This window comes from Artibeus jamaicensis, unplaced genomic scaffold, assembly GCF_021234435.1.
Source record: "Artibeus jamaicensis isolate MK-2021 breed Jamaican fruit bat unplaced genomic scaffold, CSHL_Jam_final contig_554, whole genome shotgun sequence".
In the NCBI taxonomy this organism is placed as follows: domain Eukaryota; kingdom Metazoa; phylum Chordata; class Mammalia; order Chiroptera; family Phyllostomidae; genus Artibeus; species Artibeus jamaicensis.
The window spans coordinates 483,837-502,458 of NW_026521885.1; the positions used below are offsets into that span (position 1 = coordinate 483,837).

At 38.9% G+C, this 18,622-nt stretch overlaps 1 protein-coding gene across 13 annotated transcripts in view; it reads left to right on the plus strand.

The window, feature by feature from the left end:
• Window positions 1-18,622, plus strand: part of MTM1 (myotubularin 1) — a 138,442-nt gene that overhangs the window by 20,735 nt on the left and 99,085 nt on the right. For 10 of the 13 annotated variants that reach the window (XM_037153381.2, XM_037153379.2, XM_037153380.2 and 7 more), the window contains exon 2: window positions 15,387-15,457. In XM_037153381.2, coding sequence (XP_037009276.1) covers window positions 15,441-15,457 — 17 coding nt within the window. In that variant the 5' untranslated portion in view covers window positions 15,387-15,440. Of the gene's footprint in view, window positions 1-9,266; window positions 9,286-15,386; window positions 15,458-18,622 lie in introns of all 13 variants that reach the window. The other 3 variants (XM_053670186.1, XM_053670189.1, XM_053670193.1) reach the window with 1 other exon arrangement.

Here is an 18,622-nt window from a genome sequence, read left to right on the forward strand (position 1 = left end):
AATCCTCAACAAAATATTGGCGAATTGCATCCAACAATACATTAAAAAGATCATACACCATGACCAAGTGGGATTCATCCCAGGGATGCAAGGATGGTTCAATATTCACAAATCAATAAATGTAATACATCACATAAACAAAAGGAAAGACAAAAATCACATGATCATATCAATAGATGTGGAAAAAGCTTTTGATAAAGTATAACACATATTTATGATAAAAATACTCAGTAAAGTGGCAATAGAGGGAGCATTCCTCAAGATAATAAAGGCCATATATGAGAGACCTACAGCCAACATCATACTCAAAGGGCAAAAAACTAAACTCTTTTCCACTAAGATCAGGAACAAGACAAGGTTGTCCACTTTCATCACTTCTATTCAATATAGTATTGAAAGCTTTAGCCACAGCAATCAGACAAGAAAAGGAAATAAAAGGCATCCAAATCGGAAAGGAGAAAACAAAAACTGTCACTGTTTGTAGATGACATGATAGTGTACATGGAAAATCCTATAGACTCTACCCAAAAACTGTTCAACGTAATAAATGAATTTGGCAAAACAGCAGGATACAAAGTCAATATCCAGAAATCAAAGGCATTTTTGTATGCTAACAATGGAACAGCATGCATAGGAATGAAGAAAAACAGCCCATTAGATACAGGAAAAAGAAAAATAAAATCCCTATGAATAAACCTAATGAAGGAGGTAAAAGACCTTTATGTAGAAAACTACACAACAGTGAAGAAAGAAATCAAGGAAGACACAAACAAATGGAAACATATACCATGTTCATGGATTGGAAGAATTAACATCAAAATGTCCATACTACCCAAAGCAATTTACAGATTCAATACAATACCTATTAAAGTACCAATGACATATTTCACAGACATAGAACAAACACTTCAAAAATTTATATGGAACCATAAACAACCCCAAGTAGCAGCTGCAATTTTGAGAAAGAAGAACAAAGTAGGAAGGATCACAATACCTGATATCAAACTGTATTACAAGGCCACTGTAATCAAAACAACCTGGTATAGCATAAAAGCAGACACATAGACCATTGGAACAGAACAGAGAGTCCAGAAATAAACCCAAGTCTCTACAGTCAATTAATATTCAACAAAGGGAGCAGCAACATAAAATGGAGTAAAAATAGCCTCTTCAACAAATGATGTTGGGAGAACTGGACAGCTACATGCAAAAAAATGAAACTCAAGCACCAATGTACACCATACACTAAAATAAATTCAACACGGATAAAAGACTTAAATATAAGCCATGACATTATTAAAATTGTAGAGGAGAACATTGGCAGGAATCTCAGATATTTCATGCAGCAATATTTTTACTGATATGTCCTCTAGAGCAAGGGACATGAAGGAAAGAATAAACAAATGGTATCTCATCAAAAGTAAAAGTTTCTGCAAGGCTACAGAAAACAGTATTAAAATGAAAAGAGAACCAACTGTATGGGAAAACATATTTGCTAATGATACCTCAAACAAGGGCTTAATCTCCAAATTTTACAAAGAACTTACACAACTACCCTGTAAGAAGACAAGCAACCCAATTAAAAAATGGGCAAAGGACTTGAACAGACACTTCTACAAGGAGGACATACAGAGGATCCAGAGACACATGAAAAGATGCTCAATATCACTAGCTATCAGAGAGATGGAAATTAAAACTACAATGAGATACCACTTTACACCAGTCAGAATGGCCATCATAAACAAAGCAACAAACAACAAGTGTTGGAGAGGTTGTGGAGAAAAGTGTACCCTAGTTCATTGTTGGTGGGATTGCAGACTGGTACAACCACTATGGAAAAACAGTATGGAATTTTCTCAGAAAACTAAACATGGACCTGCGTTTTGACCCAGCAATTCCCCTGCTAGGATTATATCCTAAGACCCCTGAAACACCAATCCAAAAGAACCTATGCACCCCAGTGTTCATAGCAGTACAATTTACAATAGCCAAGAGTTGGAAACAACCTAGGTGCTCATCAGTAAATGAATGGATCAAAAATTATGGTACATATACACAATGGAATTTTATGCAGCAGAAAGAAAGAAAGAACTCCTACCCTTCGCAACAGCATGGATGGAACTGGAAAGCATTATGCTGAGTGAAATAAGCCAGGCAGTGAAAGACAAATAGCATATGATTTCACCTTTAACAGGAACCTCAATGACAAAACAAACAAGCAAGCAAAATAAAAACAGTGACACTGAAATAGAGAACAGGCTGGCAGGGACCAGAGGGACAGGGGAGGGAATTTCAGTGGGAAAAGGGGAAGGGTTTACAAGAACAAGTATAAAGGACATATGGACAAAAACTAAGGGTGGTGGAAATGGGAGGGAGGATGGGAGGACTGGGGGGGTGGGTTGGGATGGGAGTAAAAGACAGAAAGCTGTACTTGAACAACAATTAAATTAAAAAAAATAAAAATAATAATTAAAAAATTTTTTTAAAGAACCAGCTCCTAGACTTACTGGTCAGTAGAGTTGTGCTTTTAGTCTCTGTATGGTTTAATTCTGCTCTGATCTTAGTTATTTCCTTCCTTCTACTTGCTCTGTCTTTTTTGTATTTCTAGTTCTTATAGGTATAGCTTTAGGTTGTTTATTTGAAATGTTTCTATCTTTTTTAGGTAGGCCTGCATTACTATGAACTTCCCTCTCAGGACTGCCTTCACTGTGTCCCATAAGTTTTGAGTTGTTGCAAGTTAATTTTCATTTGGTTCCAGAAACTTTTTGATTTCTTCCTTGATCTCATTTTTGACCCATTTATTGTTTAATAATGTGCTGTTCAATCTCCATGAGTTTGAGTGTTTTTTAGTTTTTTTCTTGAGGTTGGTTTCTAGGTTCAGTCCCTTGTGGTGAGAGAAAATCATTCATATGATTTCAATTTTTTTGAATTTGTTGAGGCTTGGTTTGTGTACTATCATATGGTCTGTCTATGAAAATATTCCATATGCATTTGAAACAAATGTGTATTTTGCTTCTTTGGAATAAAAGCCTCTCTCTCTCTCTCTCTCTCTCTCTCTCTATATATATATATATATATATATATATATATATATATAGAGAGAGAGAGAGAGAGATATATATATATATATATATATATATATATATAGAGAGAGAGAGAGAGAGAGAGAGAGAGAGAGAGAGAGGTATATATATATAGAGAGGTATATACCTCTATATATAGAGAGAGGTAACAAATATATATATATATTTGTTAAGTCCATTTGATCTAGGGCAATGTTCACTGTCACAGTATGTTTGCTGAAAATTTGTTTGGAAGATCTATTTACCCATTTTTGACAGTAGCTGTTGAAATCCCCTACTATAATTGTGTTGCTGTCAATATATATCTTGAAGTCCTCCAAGATTTTCTTTATGTATTTGGGTGGTCCTATGTTGGGTGCATATATATTTACAATGTTTTTGTCTTCTTGATGGATTCTTCCCTTGAGTATTATGAAGTGACCTTCTGGGTCTTTTTTTATGGCTCTTTTTTTTTGAGGTCTATTTTGTCTGATAAGCGTTTGCTCTCCTGGCTTTTTTTTCCTGTCCATTTGTTTGGAATATTATTTTCAGTCCTTCACTTTCAGTCTGTGTTGGTCTTTTGATCTGAGATGGGTCCCTTGTGGGCAGCATATGTGTGGGTCATGATTTCTTATTCATTCAGCCATTCTTTGTCTTTGATTGGAGCATTTAATCCATTTATGTTTATGGGTAAGTATTTATTTATTGCCTGTTTGTCATACCTGTTTTCCTCTTTCTTTCACTGTTTTTCTTCCTGTTCGTAAAGCAGACCCTTTAGCATCTCTTGCAGAGCTGGTTTGGTGTGGGTGTATTCTTTGAGGCTTCTTTTGCCTGGAAAGCTACTTACATGGCCTTTCATTTTAATTGAGAGCTTTGCTGGATGAAGTAGTCTTGTTTGCATGCCTTTGCTTTTCATTACCTGTAATATTCCTTGCCATTCCCTTCTGCCCTCAAGCATTTCCATTGAGAAGTCAGCTGCTATCCTTATTGGGGCACCCTTGTATGTTACTTCTTGTTTCTCACCTGTTGCCTTCAAGATTCTCTGTTTGTATTGGAATTTTGCCATTTTAATTTTTTTCATTTAAAAATGGCTATCTTTATGTTGTGCAAATTTTTTTAAAATATATTTTATTGATTATGCTCTTACAATTGTCCCATTTTCCTCCTTTCACTCCCTTCCACCCTGCGCACACCCTTCACACCCCCTCCCACCCACATTCCCCTCTTTAATTCATGTTCATGGGTGGTACATGTAAGTTCTTTGGCTTCTACATTTCCCATACTATTCTAACCCCCCTTCTATTTTCTACCTACCATTTATGCTACTTATTCTCTGTACCTTTTCCCCCCTCTCCCCTTCCACTCCCCTGTTGATAACCCTTCATGCGATCTCCATTTCTGTCGTTCTGTTCCTGTTTTAGTTTGCTTTGTTTTTGTTTTTGTGTTAAGTATGCTTGTTAATAATTGCATGTTTGTTGTCATTTTTACTGTATATGTTTTTCATCTTTTTCTTAGATAAATCCCTTTAACATTTCATATAATAAGGTATGAGTGATGATGAACTCCTTGAACTTGACCTTATCTGAGAAGCACTTCATCTGCCCTTCCATTCTAAATGAAAGCTTTGCTGGATAGAGCAATCTTGGATGTAGGTCCTTGCATTTCACGACTTGGAAAATACTTCTTTTCAGCCCCCTTCTTGCCTGTAAGGTCCCTTTTGAGAAATCAGCTGACCGTCTGATTGGAACTTTTTTGTAGGTGACTGTCCCTTTATGTCTTGCTGTTTCTAAAATTCTCTCCTTCATTTTAATTTTGGCTAATGTAATTATGATGTGCCTTGGTGTTGTTCCTCTTTGGGTCCACTTTCTTTGTGACTCTCTGAGCTTCCTGGACTTCCTGGAAGTCTATTTCCTTTGCCAGATTGGGGAAGTTCTCCTTTATTATTTGTTCAAATAAGTTTTCCACTTGTTGCTCTTCCTCTTCCCCTTCTGGTACCCCTATAATTCAGATGTTGGCATGTGTAAAGATGTCCTGGGGGTTCCTAAGCTTCTCCCCCTTTTTTTGAACTCGTGTTTCTTCATTGTTTTCTGTTGGATTGTTTCTTTCTTCCTTCTGGTCTACTCCATTGATTTCAGTCCCAGTTTTGTTTCCATCACTATTGGTTCCCTGTGCATTTTGCTTCACTTCACTTTGTGTAGCCTTCATTTTTTCATTTAATTTGTGGCCAAAATCAACCAGTTCTGTCAGCATCCTGATCACTAGTGTTTTTAACTGTGCATCTGATAGGTTGGCTACCTCTTCATCACAGAGTTGTATTTTTTCTGGACTTTGATCTGTCCTTTCATTTGGGCCATTTTTTTTTTGTCTTGACACACCTGTTATGTAGTGAGGAGCAGAGCCTTTGGTGTTCACCAGGGCGGGGTAACCCACGTCGCTTCATGGTGATGCTGTGTGTGGGGCAGTGGTCTGAAAGGGAACAATGGCACTTGGTCCGCTGTCTGCTGGATTTCAGTCACTGCCCCCTCTTCCCACAAGCAAATTTGGCTCTTCTGGTGCTGATTCTCATGTGGATGGTTTTGTATACATTCTGGGATCCTGTGCGTCTTTCCAACAAACTCTCCCGTGAGGCTGGGAGTTTCTCCTGGCACCTCAGCATTCACAGTTGTTTTCAATGAGTGATTTGAGGCTTTATTTTCCCATGCTGCAACCTTCCGTTGCAGGTTCTGTCCCACTACCCAGTTTTACCTGGTTTATCTGCACGCGAATGTGGGACTGCCCTGTCTGCCAGCCTCCTTGTGTGCTGCTTCCCGCTCCACAATCTGCTACCTTGCTGGGTCTGCCAGTTTCTGCTTTGTCGGGAGTACTCTTTGCCCTGACTGCCCATCTCCACCCCTCCTACCGGTCTGGATGAATGTGTCTTCTTTAACTCCTTGGTTGTTGGACCTCCATACAGTTTGATTTTATGTCAGTTCTGGTTGTTTTTTGCTTTTAAATTGTTGTTGTCATTCTTTTGGTTATGTGTGGAGGCACAGTGTGTCTGCCTACGCCTCCATCTTGGCCAGATGTCTGGAATTTTGCCATTTTAATTAGAAAATGTCTTAAAGTGGGTCTCCTTGGGTCCCTTTTGATTGGGACTTTCCATGTTTTCTGGTTTTGTGTGACTTTTTCTCTCATCAAATTAGGTAAGTTTTCCATCATTACTTTTTCATACACGTTTTCTGTTGCTTTTCTTCTCCTTCCGGTATCCCTATTATATGGATATTATTATGTTTCAATTTGTCCTGCATTTCCCTTAACCCCTCTTTGTTCTTTCTGAGTCTCTTTTCCTTTCTTGGGTGCTTTTAGTCTCTATGATATTTAATTCTGCATTTTCCTTAACCTGTCTTCATTCCTTCTGGGTCTCTCTTCTATTTCTGGGTGCTTTAAATATTTATGTCTTTTAATTGTGCTCTGCTCTTCATTATTTCCTTCCTTCTACTTGCTGTGGGCTTTGTTTGTTGTTCTTCTAGTTTCCTTGGTTTTTTGGGGTATTTTTTTGTACCCTGTCCTTTAGCTTGCTCATTTGATCCTCTGCGTTGTCTAGTCTGATTTTGATTCCTTCTACTGTGTTCTTCAATTCAGAAATTTTATTGTTCACTTCCTCTTGGCCTTTGGTGATAATTTCTGTTTCCTTTTTCATGTTGATATAGTTTGCAGTGAGTTCATTGTAGTTTCCCTGTAGTTTTTGGTAATTCTATGTGAGCTCATTGCACTTCCTTATAACTATTGCTTTGAACTCAGTATCTGATAGTTGACTTGCCTTTATTTCCTTTAGCATTCTTTCTGAGACTTCCTCCTTTCCTTTTATTTGGGGATAGTCTTTGTCTTCCAATTGTTCGTGAGGCTCTTCTTGTTAGCCTCTGCTTCTTAAATTAATCTGTTCTCACTCCCTGGGTTTGTGGTCTGAACGTCTTTGGCAGAAGACCTGTGAGATTCAGTAGTGCAGTTTCCTCTGTCTCCTGAGCTTGCTGGTCTTGAGTTGACATTTATGTTGGCTCTCTGGATTTCTTTGGGTTTTGATTGTTGTTGGGTCTTTCTTTGGTGCATCCTTACCTCCAGCTGGTTAATTGAGTGTCATTCTGTCCACCACATCTTGTGTTCTGTTGTGCAGGTGTGAACAGGTTGTATTGTAGCTGGTTCTTCTACCTATATGAGGTTTTGAGGCTTTTCTCTCCTTCTTGTTCAGTTGTTTGTTCTTGTCAATTTCTCCACCCTTTAGTTGTATTTCCAGATTGTTCCTGGGTGGAGGGTAGTGTGGCTTCCACTCATTCTTTTTCCTTTTTCATTATCTGTTGGTGGTTCCTGTGTTGGTGGGTTTCCTCTTCCAGCAAGTATCCTGGTGTTCCCAAGTCTCACCTTCTCTTTTTTGTGATCAGATGGAGGGGGAAGGCAAAATGGATGAAGACAGTAGGAGTGTATTCTATGGTTTTTAAAGTACCAAGCTGTAAAGAAGAGATAGGAGATTCTTTGGATATGTATCGTGTTAACCATAATATTTTATCCAACTAGCCACTTTTTAGAAATGGTGGAAAAAGATAAGACTCTAGTTAGGGGCAAAAGGATTGCCAGTTGGACGTAGAAAGCAGTGAGCTTGTGGAAGGTCAGATTATGAGATAAAGTGAGAAGAAAGGATAGAAAATAGGTGTAGTGTGTGAAAGAAGAGAGTTAACCATAACAATAATAAAGTTAATAAAGTTCCAGAAACAGTGAAGTGAGCTAAGATCTGGGAGTGGTTCTGTGTAGTATTTACAATTATATGGAACACCAATTATTTACAGTAGTAATGGAGCAACAATCATATAACAGAATCTATGTGATCTGTATAACAAGAATAGGAGCTACATGACCTAGAGTGGTGTGCTATTGAAACACAAGCAAAAGGAGGAAAATTAAAAATACACTATGAAAGAGAGAACAAGGAAAACCAGTCAAACTATGCAATTTAACAAACCAAGGGAAGAAGACTAAACAGAAAGTAGAGAAATAAAAAATACTAATAAAATAAAAGATAAAAAAACTACAGTACAAATACACAATTACTTGCAAGTTCTCTGGAGTAGCAGTGAAATGTGTTTCACTGTCTCAGTTGTTGGGATGACCCCTCTTTGTGTCTAACTCTAGTCCTTTCACAACTCCCCGTTTTATTGTCTCACTTGGAATTAAAAAAAAAAGGAAGAAGAAAAAAAGAGAATAGCCTCCTGCTGGCTTTAAACCAACTCAGCCAGTTCTGCTGGTCTTCCTGGCTGCAGCAGGCTGGTGGGGTGGTGGGGAGAGGGTTGGAAATTGGGGATTGGTTTTGCTGTTCTCCCTTCTTGTGGTTTTGCCCAGATGGGGGTTAGGTCTAAGCCACTCTCTTTGCAATTGCCCAGCTCGAGCCCAGTTGCTCAGTTCATTGCTGGCCCTCAGTGCCCTTCTGCTCCTGCACTTTGCTTTCAGTCCACCAGTAGTGCTGGTGCACCAATTAGGGGCAACTCATACCACCTTCTTGTTCTCTGCTGTCCTAGATGCTAGGGACTCTTAGAGTCTCTTCTAGTTCGGCTCCCCCACTGATTTAAGTCTTTCTGGGGATTGCTGACCCCTTGAGCCCTGCTGCTTTCTTCTGGGGGGGGCATCTTTGCATTTCTTTTACTGCCAGTCAACCCGATGGGCCAGGGCACTGCCATGAAAGCGGCAGTAGAACAGGTGTGTGCCTCTGCTACTGCAGCAGGTGTGGTGGGGTTTGGTCCATGGTTCCTCTGGGCAGTGGGGTCAGGCGCATGCCATCCCTGGTGTTGCGGGGCCCCCCGCTGCTGTGGTGGGATTGCAGCCACTGGGCTTGTGGGGCCAGGTACTACCATTTCTGGGGCTGTGGGGGCGAGCCAGGGGCCTCTGCTGCTGCAGCAGGAGCAGTCATCTGGCAGTGGTGTTAGGCCCTTGCCACCTTCCACAGCTTTGGCAGCCACAGTGGGCAGGAGGGGAGCAGCGGATTGATCGGTGGCGCACCATTGGGGCCACTGAGGCTGGGGCTACAGTAGGGGCACAGCAACGGTTCTGGCAGCAAGAGACAGTCCCACAGCAGAGGCTGCGGGGGCGAAGCTGGGGGAGGTGGTGGTGGCTGCAGCAGGAGAATTACCTAAAAAGCCACTGATTGCCTTTTTTTTTTTCTTTTTGAAAAAATTCCTCCAGTTCAAGCCTGCCTCTCCAGGTAAGCACCAGGCCTCACACATCCCAACTCTCCAACCAAACAGGGGGACTATCTGGGTCAGGGCCCATCACCACCAAACCCTTCCCAGCTGTCTTCCACTGTTCTACTATTTTTGTTTTTAGTTCGAATTTCTGGCTTAAATGAAACATCAAGTAAACAATGGTTAAATTCTTTGGCCAGTTTTTATTTCCCAGTTCATTAATTCGTTTAACAAATACCTGTTAAGTACTACTGGGTACCAGCTGGTGACTGTTACAGGTGTTGTAAATGAAACAGGAAATAATGCATGCCAGAATCCCCATCTGGTGGGGGCTTGTATACTGGTGAGTGGAGGTAAACATTAACAATAGATATCTGAAAGGTGGTAGGTGGCAGGAAGAGGAGATGAAGAAGGGCAGAGAGAAGATAGACACAGGGAGGGGGAAGTAAGGAGGGTGGGGAACTGGTTGGGAGCAGAGAAGGGGATATACCATTAAGGTTAGTTGTCTTGAATTTTAAGAAGAGACACAATTTAGGCCACATTGTGAATTAAAATTTTTACTTACTAAATAATGCTACCTTTATTTGAAAGAGATTAGGGGCCCCAAACATTTCTTGCCTAGATGAGTTGAGTTTTCTTAACTATATTTCTTACTCTAAAACTCTTTCTCTGCTGAACTTGGTACCAGTCACATCCAGCCTGTTTTTTTTTTTGCCCCCCCAAATAGAGACCATTTTGAAGCACTTTTCTCTGGGTGGAGAGGACATTGTTGTGTTGGTCAACAGGTCTAGGCTACCTGGCTGGTGTAGCTCAGTGGATTGAGCGTGGGCCTGCGAACCAGACAATTGCGTTTCGATTCCCAGTCAGGGCACATGCCTGGGTTGCAGGCAGGTTCCCTGCAGGCCAGTTCCCAGCAGGGGACGCACAAAAGGCAACCATACATTGATGTTTCTCTCCCTCTCTTTTTCCCTTTCCCTCTAAAGATAAATAAATAAAATATTTTTTAAAAAAAGAGGTCTAGGCTAGAGTTGGCCCTGCTACTCACTCATGATTGGGCTTTGTCACACACACATACACCCCAGGGATGTCCAACCTTTTGACATCTTTGGGCCACACTGGAAGGAGAGTTGTCTTAAGCCACACATTAAATACATAAACACTAACAAAAACTGATGAGCAAAAAAAAAGATTTTAAGTAAATTTACGATTTTGTGTTGGGCTGTATTCATAGCCATTCTGGGCTGCCTGTGGTCTGCAGGCAGCAGGTTGGACACCCCTCTGGTCATCTGCTCCGTAATAGGGAGGATTGGGCTTAAACTATCACAAAAGTTGTTCAGGATCAAAAATCACAGAAGTTTACCTTTGGTTAGAATCTTGTAATTAGCATATATGTATATATATATATATATATATATATATATACACACACATATATATACACATACATATACGGAATTAAGTTTCAGTATCCACTTTAAAGCTAAGGGAGCCCCAATTCAATGTTTGTTTGTTTTTTTTAAATAGGAAGGATTAAAACTTGAGTGTTAGAGGTTTGGGCCAAAATACTCTGTAACCAAAATGTTAGCTAACTTCTGTAAGCTTTGCTGTAGTTTCCAATTATTATTGCACTGCATTTAGACCAGGATAGACATTTTATACATGAAGGTATAGATGAACTCTCCATGTTTGATAAGTTTACGGCAGACTAGGGCCTGTGCTTGCCTATCTAGTACATTTTCCACAGCACTGCCCTGCTTTCTCTGGTCCTAATGAGATACTATTTTTATTTTCATGTTTTTAAAAAGATGTTATTTATTTATCTTTAGGGGGGAAGGGAAGGAGAGAAGGAGAGGAGAGAAATATCAATGTATGGTTGCCTCTCGTGGGTCCCCTGCTGGGAACTAGCTTGCAACCCAGGCATGTGCCCTGACTAGGAACCGAACCATGATCCTTTGGTTCGCAGGCCCGCGCTCAATCCACTGAGCTACACCAGCCAGGGCTAGTTTCATGTTTTAAGAGAAGCTTTATAACTTGGTCACCACCAGCCATGCACTATCCCGGTAGTATTGAACTTTCTTCCTAGTGCTTATAGGATCAGGACTAACTTGTAGAATTGGTTATTCTGTCAGCATTCAATAATTATCCTTTCATAATTGAAAAAATTATAATTCATTAACAAATATACCAGGCACTGTTCTAAGCCCTGCATATGTATTACTTCATTCATCTGGTTCACAACTTTGCTGCAATAAAATAGATAGAATAGCAACTGAAGGCCAGAGAATTTGAATAACCTACCTAAGGTAGTCAGTTGCAGAGTTGGAATTTGAATGGAGTCAGTTCCAACATCTGTGCCCTCCAGCATCTCTGTTCTTGAGTATCATGCTGTTCCAGCTTCTGTATATTTCAGGAATAATTGGAACCATTCAACAAAATGAGGTTCACTGATGACCTTTTACAGCAAACCTCATTATGGAATTGACTCATGTTACCTGGGCCCTTGGATCTCTCAGATTTGTACTTAATCTAACTTTTAATAGCAGTTTCCAGTGTAACTCTAAAAATGAGGGCTTTAGACATAAAGACAGCATATTGTACGAGTTCATTTATATAAAGTGTCCAGAATGGGCAAATTTATAGAGATAGCAAATTTGTGGTAGCTGAGCATCTGGGAGAATGGGGAGTGATGACTGGCTAATACTGGTACTGGATTTCTCTTTTAGGGTGATGAAAATATTCTAAAGTGATTGTGGTTATGCTAGCACAATTCTATGGATATACTGAAAGCCATTAAATTAAGTTGTACACTTGAAAATAGTGAGTTGTATAATATGTGAGTTATGTCTCAATAAGGTAGTTAAAAAGGTGAAAGTGAGGACTTTCCTCTCTTTCGATTAAAGTTGAAAATTTTAAATGAGGATTGAAGAAAACAGGAAGATTTCTCTTTTATGGTTTATAAACAGGAACAGGGAAATGAAGACTGAGTTGACTGCATAACCTAACATTTTAAATGTCTTCTGTTGACTTGAAGTAATAATTTAACTTTTGTTTGAAAACACTGAGTTGTTCAAATTGTTACAGAACAGAGGTCCAAGGGAGGACAATATTTGGCCCACCCACGGATGCCAAAAACTGCTACAGAACAAGCAGTGGCCAAGGTTCATTATGTCCACAGCCCTCTTGGAAAGACATCTCTCAATGCCAGAGATTTGTGAAAAGGAAAGGAAAGGTTTATTTAAAGCTATACAGACTTAAAGTAGTGACCCAGTGTCCCCATTAAAATATCAAAGCCCTTTAGGATATCCACAGATGCACACAGCACTTCCTTCTCCCCCTGCCCTAATTCAGGGTACTATAACTCAGGAAACGAAGCAAAAGTCTGGGACCCAGGCTCCTGCCACCGTCCACTGTGCCACCGTCCAGGCAGGATCTCTAATTAATCCAAAGCCATGTGGCACCTTCTCATGGTCCACTGGCAGGAGTTCTTTGTACTCAGTTCCAGTCAAAGTCTCTCTCTTGCTTTCCAGGCCATGCAGGTAAAGGGGGCACCCCCAAGCCACGTGGGCCTCTTCTACCAAAGCTTCAGGGGTCTGCATTCTGGCCAAACCATGTGGATCTCTTTTCTTCCACCAGAACCAAGAGGGGGTCCTCATTCTGGCAAAGCCTCGTGGTTTTCTTTTTCTTCTTTCATGGCTGCGGGGATCCCCACTCTGGCTAAGCCCATGGTTCTCCCTCTTCTTGGCAAAGCCAAGAGGGGGTCCACACTCTGCCAAAAGCACATGGCTCTCTATCAATGGCTGCTGTGTCTGGGTTTAAATCCCCACACCAATCTTCCTCTGTACCCCCATTTCCGACTCTTCCTATAATCTGTTACACCTGCCAGCATTCCTGTATTATTCCAAGTTTACTGGGCTGCCATTGTAAGTCTGGGCAGGTGTGGCCCCATGTCATGGAGCCAATCACCTCCAAGCTCTCAGGCAGGCACAGTAACGTGGGAGACCTGCCTCCCAGTTATGTCTTTGTGGGGGGGGGAGTCCCTTTCCATCCCCCTGGCTCAGAGCATGGCCAAAACTATTTAACATATCTATGCAGCCAGTTAAAGCTTATAGATATGTTAAATGACCATGCTAGAGGTTAGCTGCAAAGCCTTTGCCGTACAAAACAGCTCTCAATAGCCCTGCTCCATTTGTCTCTTCCCCAACTCACACCTGTGGGGGGAAAGGGTTGAGAACATCTTAATATTTCCTGGACACCTTGAATTCTGGACCCCATTCTAAATCCCTTTTTGTGGCCCCCCTCTTGGCTGTACCATGTAACAAAATGTTTTAAATGTTATACTATTTGATTACTAAAAAGTAATTTTATATCTATTACTGAATAAAATCACCCAAATATATAATCTTGTTTAGTTAACAGAATAATTTTAGGGCATAAATATCTGGTTTGCTCTATCTTGTCTTATTCATTCTGCTGTTTCAGAATAATGTGTTATTTTGCTGGGATTTGAACTTAGGTTAGAGAAATTTTTCAAGACTATTTTGTCTGAATTTAATTCATTGTAGAGTTATCATTTATTAATCTATTTTAAAAGTTATCTCTTAATTTTAGGTTGTGCCATGTCTTAGTAGTTTCAAGTTTTTGAAGTTTAGTGTCCTGTTTTATAAAGAAGTATTGTATTTTGCCCTGATTGTTAATTTTTAAAGCTCAGCAGTAGTTCCCTGGGATTTGGTGAACCAATATACCATCTAAACCCAACATGATGTTTCAAAATACTGTGTATTTTACACACAGTCATTCATTCACCAAATAGTCATGAGTGACAACTGTGTGGTAGAATACAGCCATGACCCAGGTAGAACCCCAGCCTTGCTCTTGGAGAGCTGAATTCGGGCAGTGGGGATGAGGGAGTCTGGCAATCCTAATCTTATATATAAGATTGTCCTCACCTGGCTTCTTCATCCTGGTGGTTGCCCTTATCTGCATCTTGTCATCTGTCTTGGGCCTTATTTAAGGTCAGTGACTAACACTGCAAAGCTATAAAATCCCTAGGTTTTATACTATGGCGTGTGTTAATAGTCTCTATGTGGGACTTATTTAACAAGTGAATACTCATTTAATGACCCTGGAAAAAAGATCCCACAAACACCAGCAATCACCTTGTTGAGTTGGATGCTGTGTACCTCCCTGTGACTTCATATGTATCTCTGTCATTAACTTTGATATGATAACTGAAGCATTGCTTAGTTTTCTGTTGTTGCTGTAATCTTCCCAACTATAAATCTTGTGTTAAAATAATATTGTTAATGTTTTGAATATGATGCTTTCATTTATGTCTGAATTGTGATGAATATGCATTATTTAAATGAAGTATATGCTTTCCTTACAAAATACCGATTAAATCAAATCTTACTAATTTGATTTCCATCAAATCTATGCCACTTTAAATTGCCTTAATTTGGAAAAAATAGAATTCTTAAGGGGGAAAATACAGTGGTCCAATTGTCTACCCTTTTATTGCTCTGCTACCTCTAAATAATCTTTAAAAAATTAAGAGGTGTGGAAATTTGAGGCCTGTTACACAATTACTAAAGATTAAGATTAAGGGGTTTTTAAAGATTTTTTAGATTTTTTATTTTTAGACAGAGGGGAAGTGGGGGAGAAAGAGGGAGAGAAACATCAATGTGTGCCTGCCCTCATGTGCCCCCTACGAGGGATCTGGCCTGCAACCCAGGCATGTGCCCTGACTAGGAATCAAACCCACAACCCACTGGTTTGCAGCCTGCGCTCAATCCACTGAGCCACACAAGTCAGGGCATATTAAGTTCTTTTAGATGACAATTTGAATGCTAAGACTAAAAAATTTAGGGATATGTGTCTTATTTTCTGCTAAGCTCCTCCACCATGCATACTCAGCTAGCTGCCCTTTCCTGTTCTTCCATAGTACCCTGCACTATGCTTAGTTCTTTGTGTGTGTCATTCCCATTGGAGACTACTATGGAAATAGGGCCTGTAAGGTGTAGTACTATTGGTTTTCAACTGTGGTATTTAAATATCAGGTATTGCATATGTTTGAAAGTCCATACAATTCAGTTGATACTGAATGTTGTCTTTCTCGGTACAGTTTCCAGTATGGCTTCTGCACCAAATTCTAAATATAATACACGCTCCTTGGAGAATGAGTCTATTAAGAGGGTAAGTTGTGTTTTCATATTTATCCTATTTCTTTCTCTGCATTTCTCTTTTCATATTTATAAATTAGGCAGTCATTTTGAGTTTATGAATTATTAATTATATTATTCACATAATGTAAATACTTTAATATTTGTGGTTTTATTTATTATTTTACTGCGTTCTAGAAAAGACAGACTATCTTATATGTATTGCATGAGTTTTGTTTGTAAGTTTTTTCATGTAACTTCATCTTTTAGTACCTCTGTTGTGTCTATTATATTTGAAGTACTAGTCATTCCTTGCCCCTGAAATTTTTCTGAAAGAGATATTAGAAAACCATGGCTCACTGAGAAACTTGTTAAATCTTCCTAAATGTTGGCATTATTTACTAATTATCATAATAAAATAGTTGTGTGACCAAAAAAAATACAGCCTTAATAGAAAATGGTTCAAAGCATTGAAGAGAAAATTGTGTAATTACAGAGAGCTTTTGGAACATATATTGAAAGTAAGGGATGGATTTAAAATAAACTTTATTGATGGCCCTTTCTGGCTTTTGATACATATTCTTGATTATCTGCCAGAAAGGTTAACTTACACTCCCAATGGCAGTGTAAGGGGATGCAATCAAAGGGAGCAAACTGGTATTTTTTAGTTTGTATTTCCCTGATTACTAACAAGCTTGGCCTTTTAAAAAGAAGAAGAAGAAAAAACATGGTTTTTGTCTATTTGTATTTCTTTTGTGAAGTAGCTGTTCATGTACTTTGCCTATTTGCCTTTGGGATATTTGGGAGTTTTTTTCCCCTATTGATCTGTAAGTGTTCTTTCTATGCTATTATTAACTGTTTATATTATATATTACAAGTCTTTGTACTAATTATTTATTTTTTTTATTGACTATATTCTCTGAGCTTTACACTATATCTTTGTGGCTTGCACATTTTATTTTATTCTTTAAGTATTTTTTAGTGACACATTTTATTTTTTTAAAGATTTTATTTACTTATTTTTGGAGAGGGGAAGGGAGAGACAAAGAGGAAGAGAAACATTAATGTGTGGTTGCCTCTTGCATGCCCCCCTCCCACTGGGGACCTGGCCAGCAACCCAGGCATGTTCCCCGACTGGGAATTGAACTGGTGACCCTTTGGTTTGCAAACCAGCATCTAATCCACCAAGCCACACCAGTCAGGGCCATATTTTATAACGGGAAGTTTGTACCTCTTATTCCTCTTCACCTAGTTTATTGTCAGCCTTTTAACTATTATATATTTATAGTATTTTGTTTTGATTTTGAAAGTCACAGATTTAAACTTTTTATGTAATCACATCTGTCAGTCTTTTCCTATTTGATTTTCTGCTTTTGGTATCATCACCAAGATTACATAAGTTTTCATTGTATTTTATAATGTTATGGTACACAAATCAGTTCTAAACACAAGAGTAACTTCATGAAGGTAATTATAAGTCCTTGTGTAACATTAAAATAAAATATATCCTGTGTTAACCCCATGTTATCTTGTGTTAATTATTTTTTTCCTTATTTTGTAGTTGAATTATGCTTTCTTCTGACCCAGAACTTTGGTATTTGAAAGGCATACCAAATATTAAATTTGCTCATTTTACTTCTTTTTAGTTAGTTAGAAATGATGTTAAAGGATGATGGTAATTTATTTCTAGTCTTATTACTTATATAAGGTGTGTGGGGTTTGCTGCTTTTTGAGGAAGACATTCCTGTCTAGGGACATTTGTCTTGTAGTCCTAGTTAAAAATGCCTAGCTTGCAAGCACTAAAACATACTGAAAATTGGCTAAGAATTTTCATTTTATTTCTGAATAAAAAAGGTAACCATTAAAAATCTAGCAAAGCACTCCTCTTTGACAGCTTATATTTTACCTAAATATGCAATTCACATATCTCTCATAATAATACTTTACATTTGCATAGCCCTTGTTAATTCACAAAAGTTTGCTTGTATGTTTTGTTTCACTTAATATAGTCACAGAACCCCTTTGAGGGAAGATTTAACTAGCTTCACACATGAAATGATTGCAGTATAACTTTGGAAAACAACTAGAAAAAAATGAATAAAAAGTAATGCTGAAAAAACCTTTTGCCCAAACAGATTTAATGATGTGCCTCATTTACCCTACATTGGACACAAGCAGCCCATCATTGGTATAAATCAACTAGGGCATTTGAAGAGATTGAGACACCTTATCAGGCATGCAAGTCACAATTGCCAATTATAGCAAATCAGCCTCTTAGAATTCTCCTGTGGATTTTATTTTTAAAATATTTTATTTATTTTTAGACAAAGGGGAAGGGGAGGAGAAAGAGTGGGAGAGAAACATCATTCTGTGGTTGCCTCCCGCATACCCCCTACTGAGGACCTGGCCTACAACCCAGGCAATGTGCCCTGACTGGCAATTGAACTGGGGACCCATTGATTCACAGGCCTATGCTCAATCCACTGAGCCACACCAGTCAGGGCTCCCCTGTGGATCTTAGTGGTTAATACTTGCCTGCCAGAGGGAGCCACTGTAACCATTGAATAAAGCACATGCCTGGGGATACCTCTAAAGCCAGGAGGCCTAGAGACATAGAACAGCAATGGGAAGAATTTGTGTAGATGGTACCTAAGGCTCTTGTCAGCATCAAAGTTCAATGACAGACCCCTTTCTTTCTTATCAAGTTACTTACTGGGCAAAGGATCTTAGTAAAATAAGGGACCTAATATGTAATAACCAAGTATGTTATTTTCTGGAATTGTAAGATTACTGTTTCTTACAATTGCCGTTGCTGTGATTACTGTTGCTCAGTTAAGGCCCCAATGAAAGAAGTTTTCATTACTACTATAAAAAAAAGATAAATAACTAAATATTTAATATAAAAAAAGCTGCCACAGTATATGTGTATCTATAGAATACATTTAATATTTACTTTTTATCATTTCCCTGAATGCTGTACATCACGAAGTGCTGGGAAGGGGCATTTAAACATTAATATTAAAAAGTGTGCTGATACTGACTTCCAATCAAGATGGAGGCATAGGTAAACAAGGCTTGCCTCCTCGCATAACCATGAAAAACATTACAACTAGACTACAAAACAAATATCACACAGTATCATCAGCAAATTGAGCTGCATGAAAGTCTAACAACCAAGCAATTAAAGAAGCCACATACA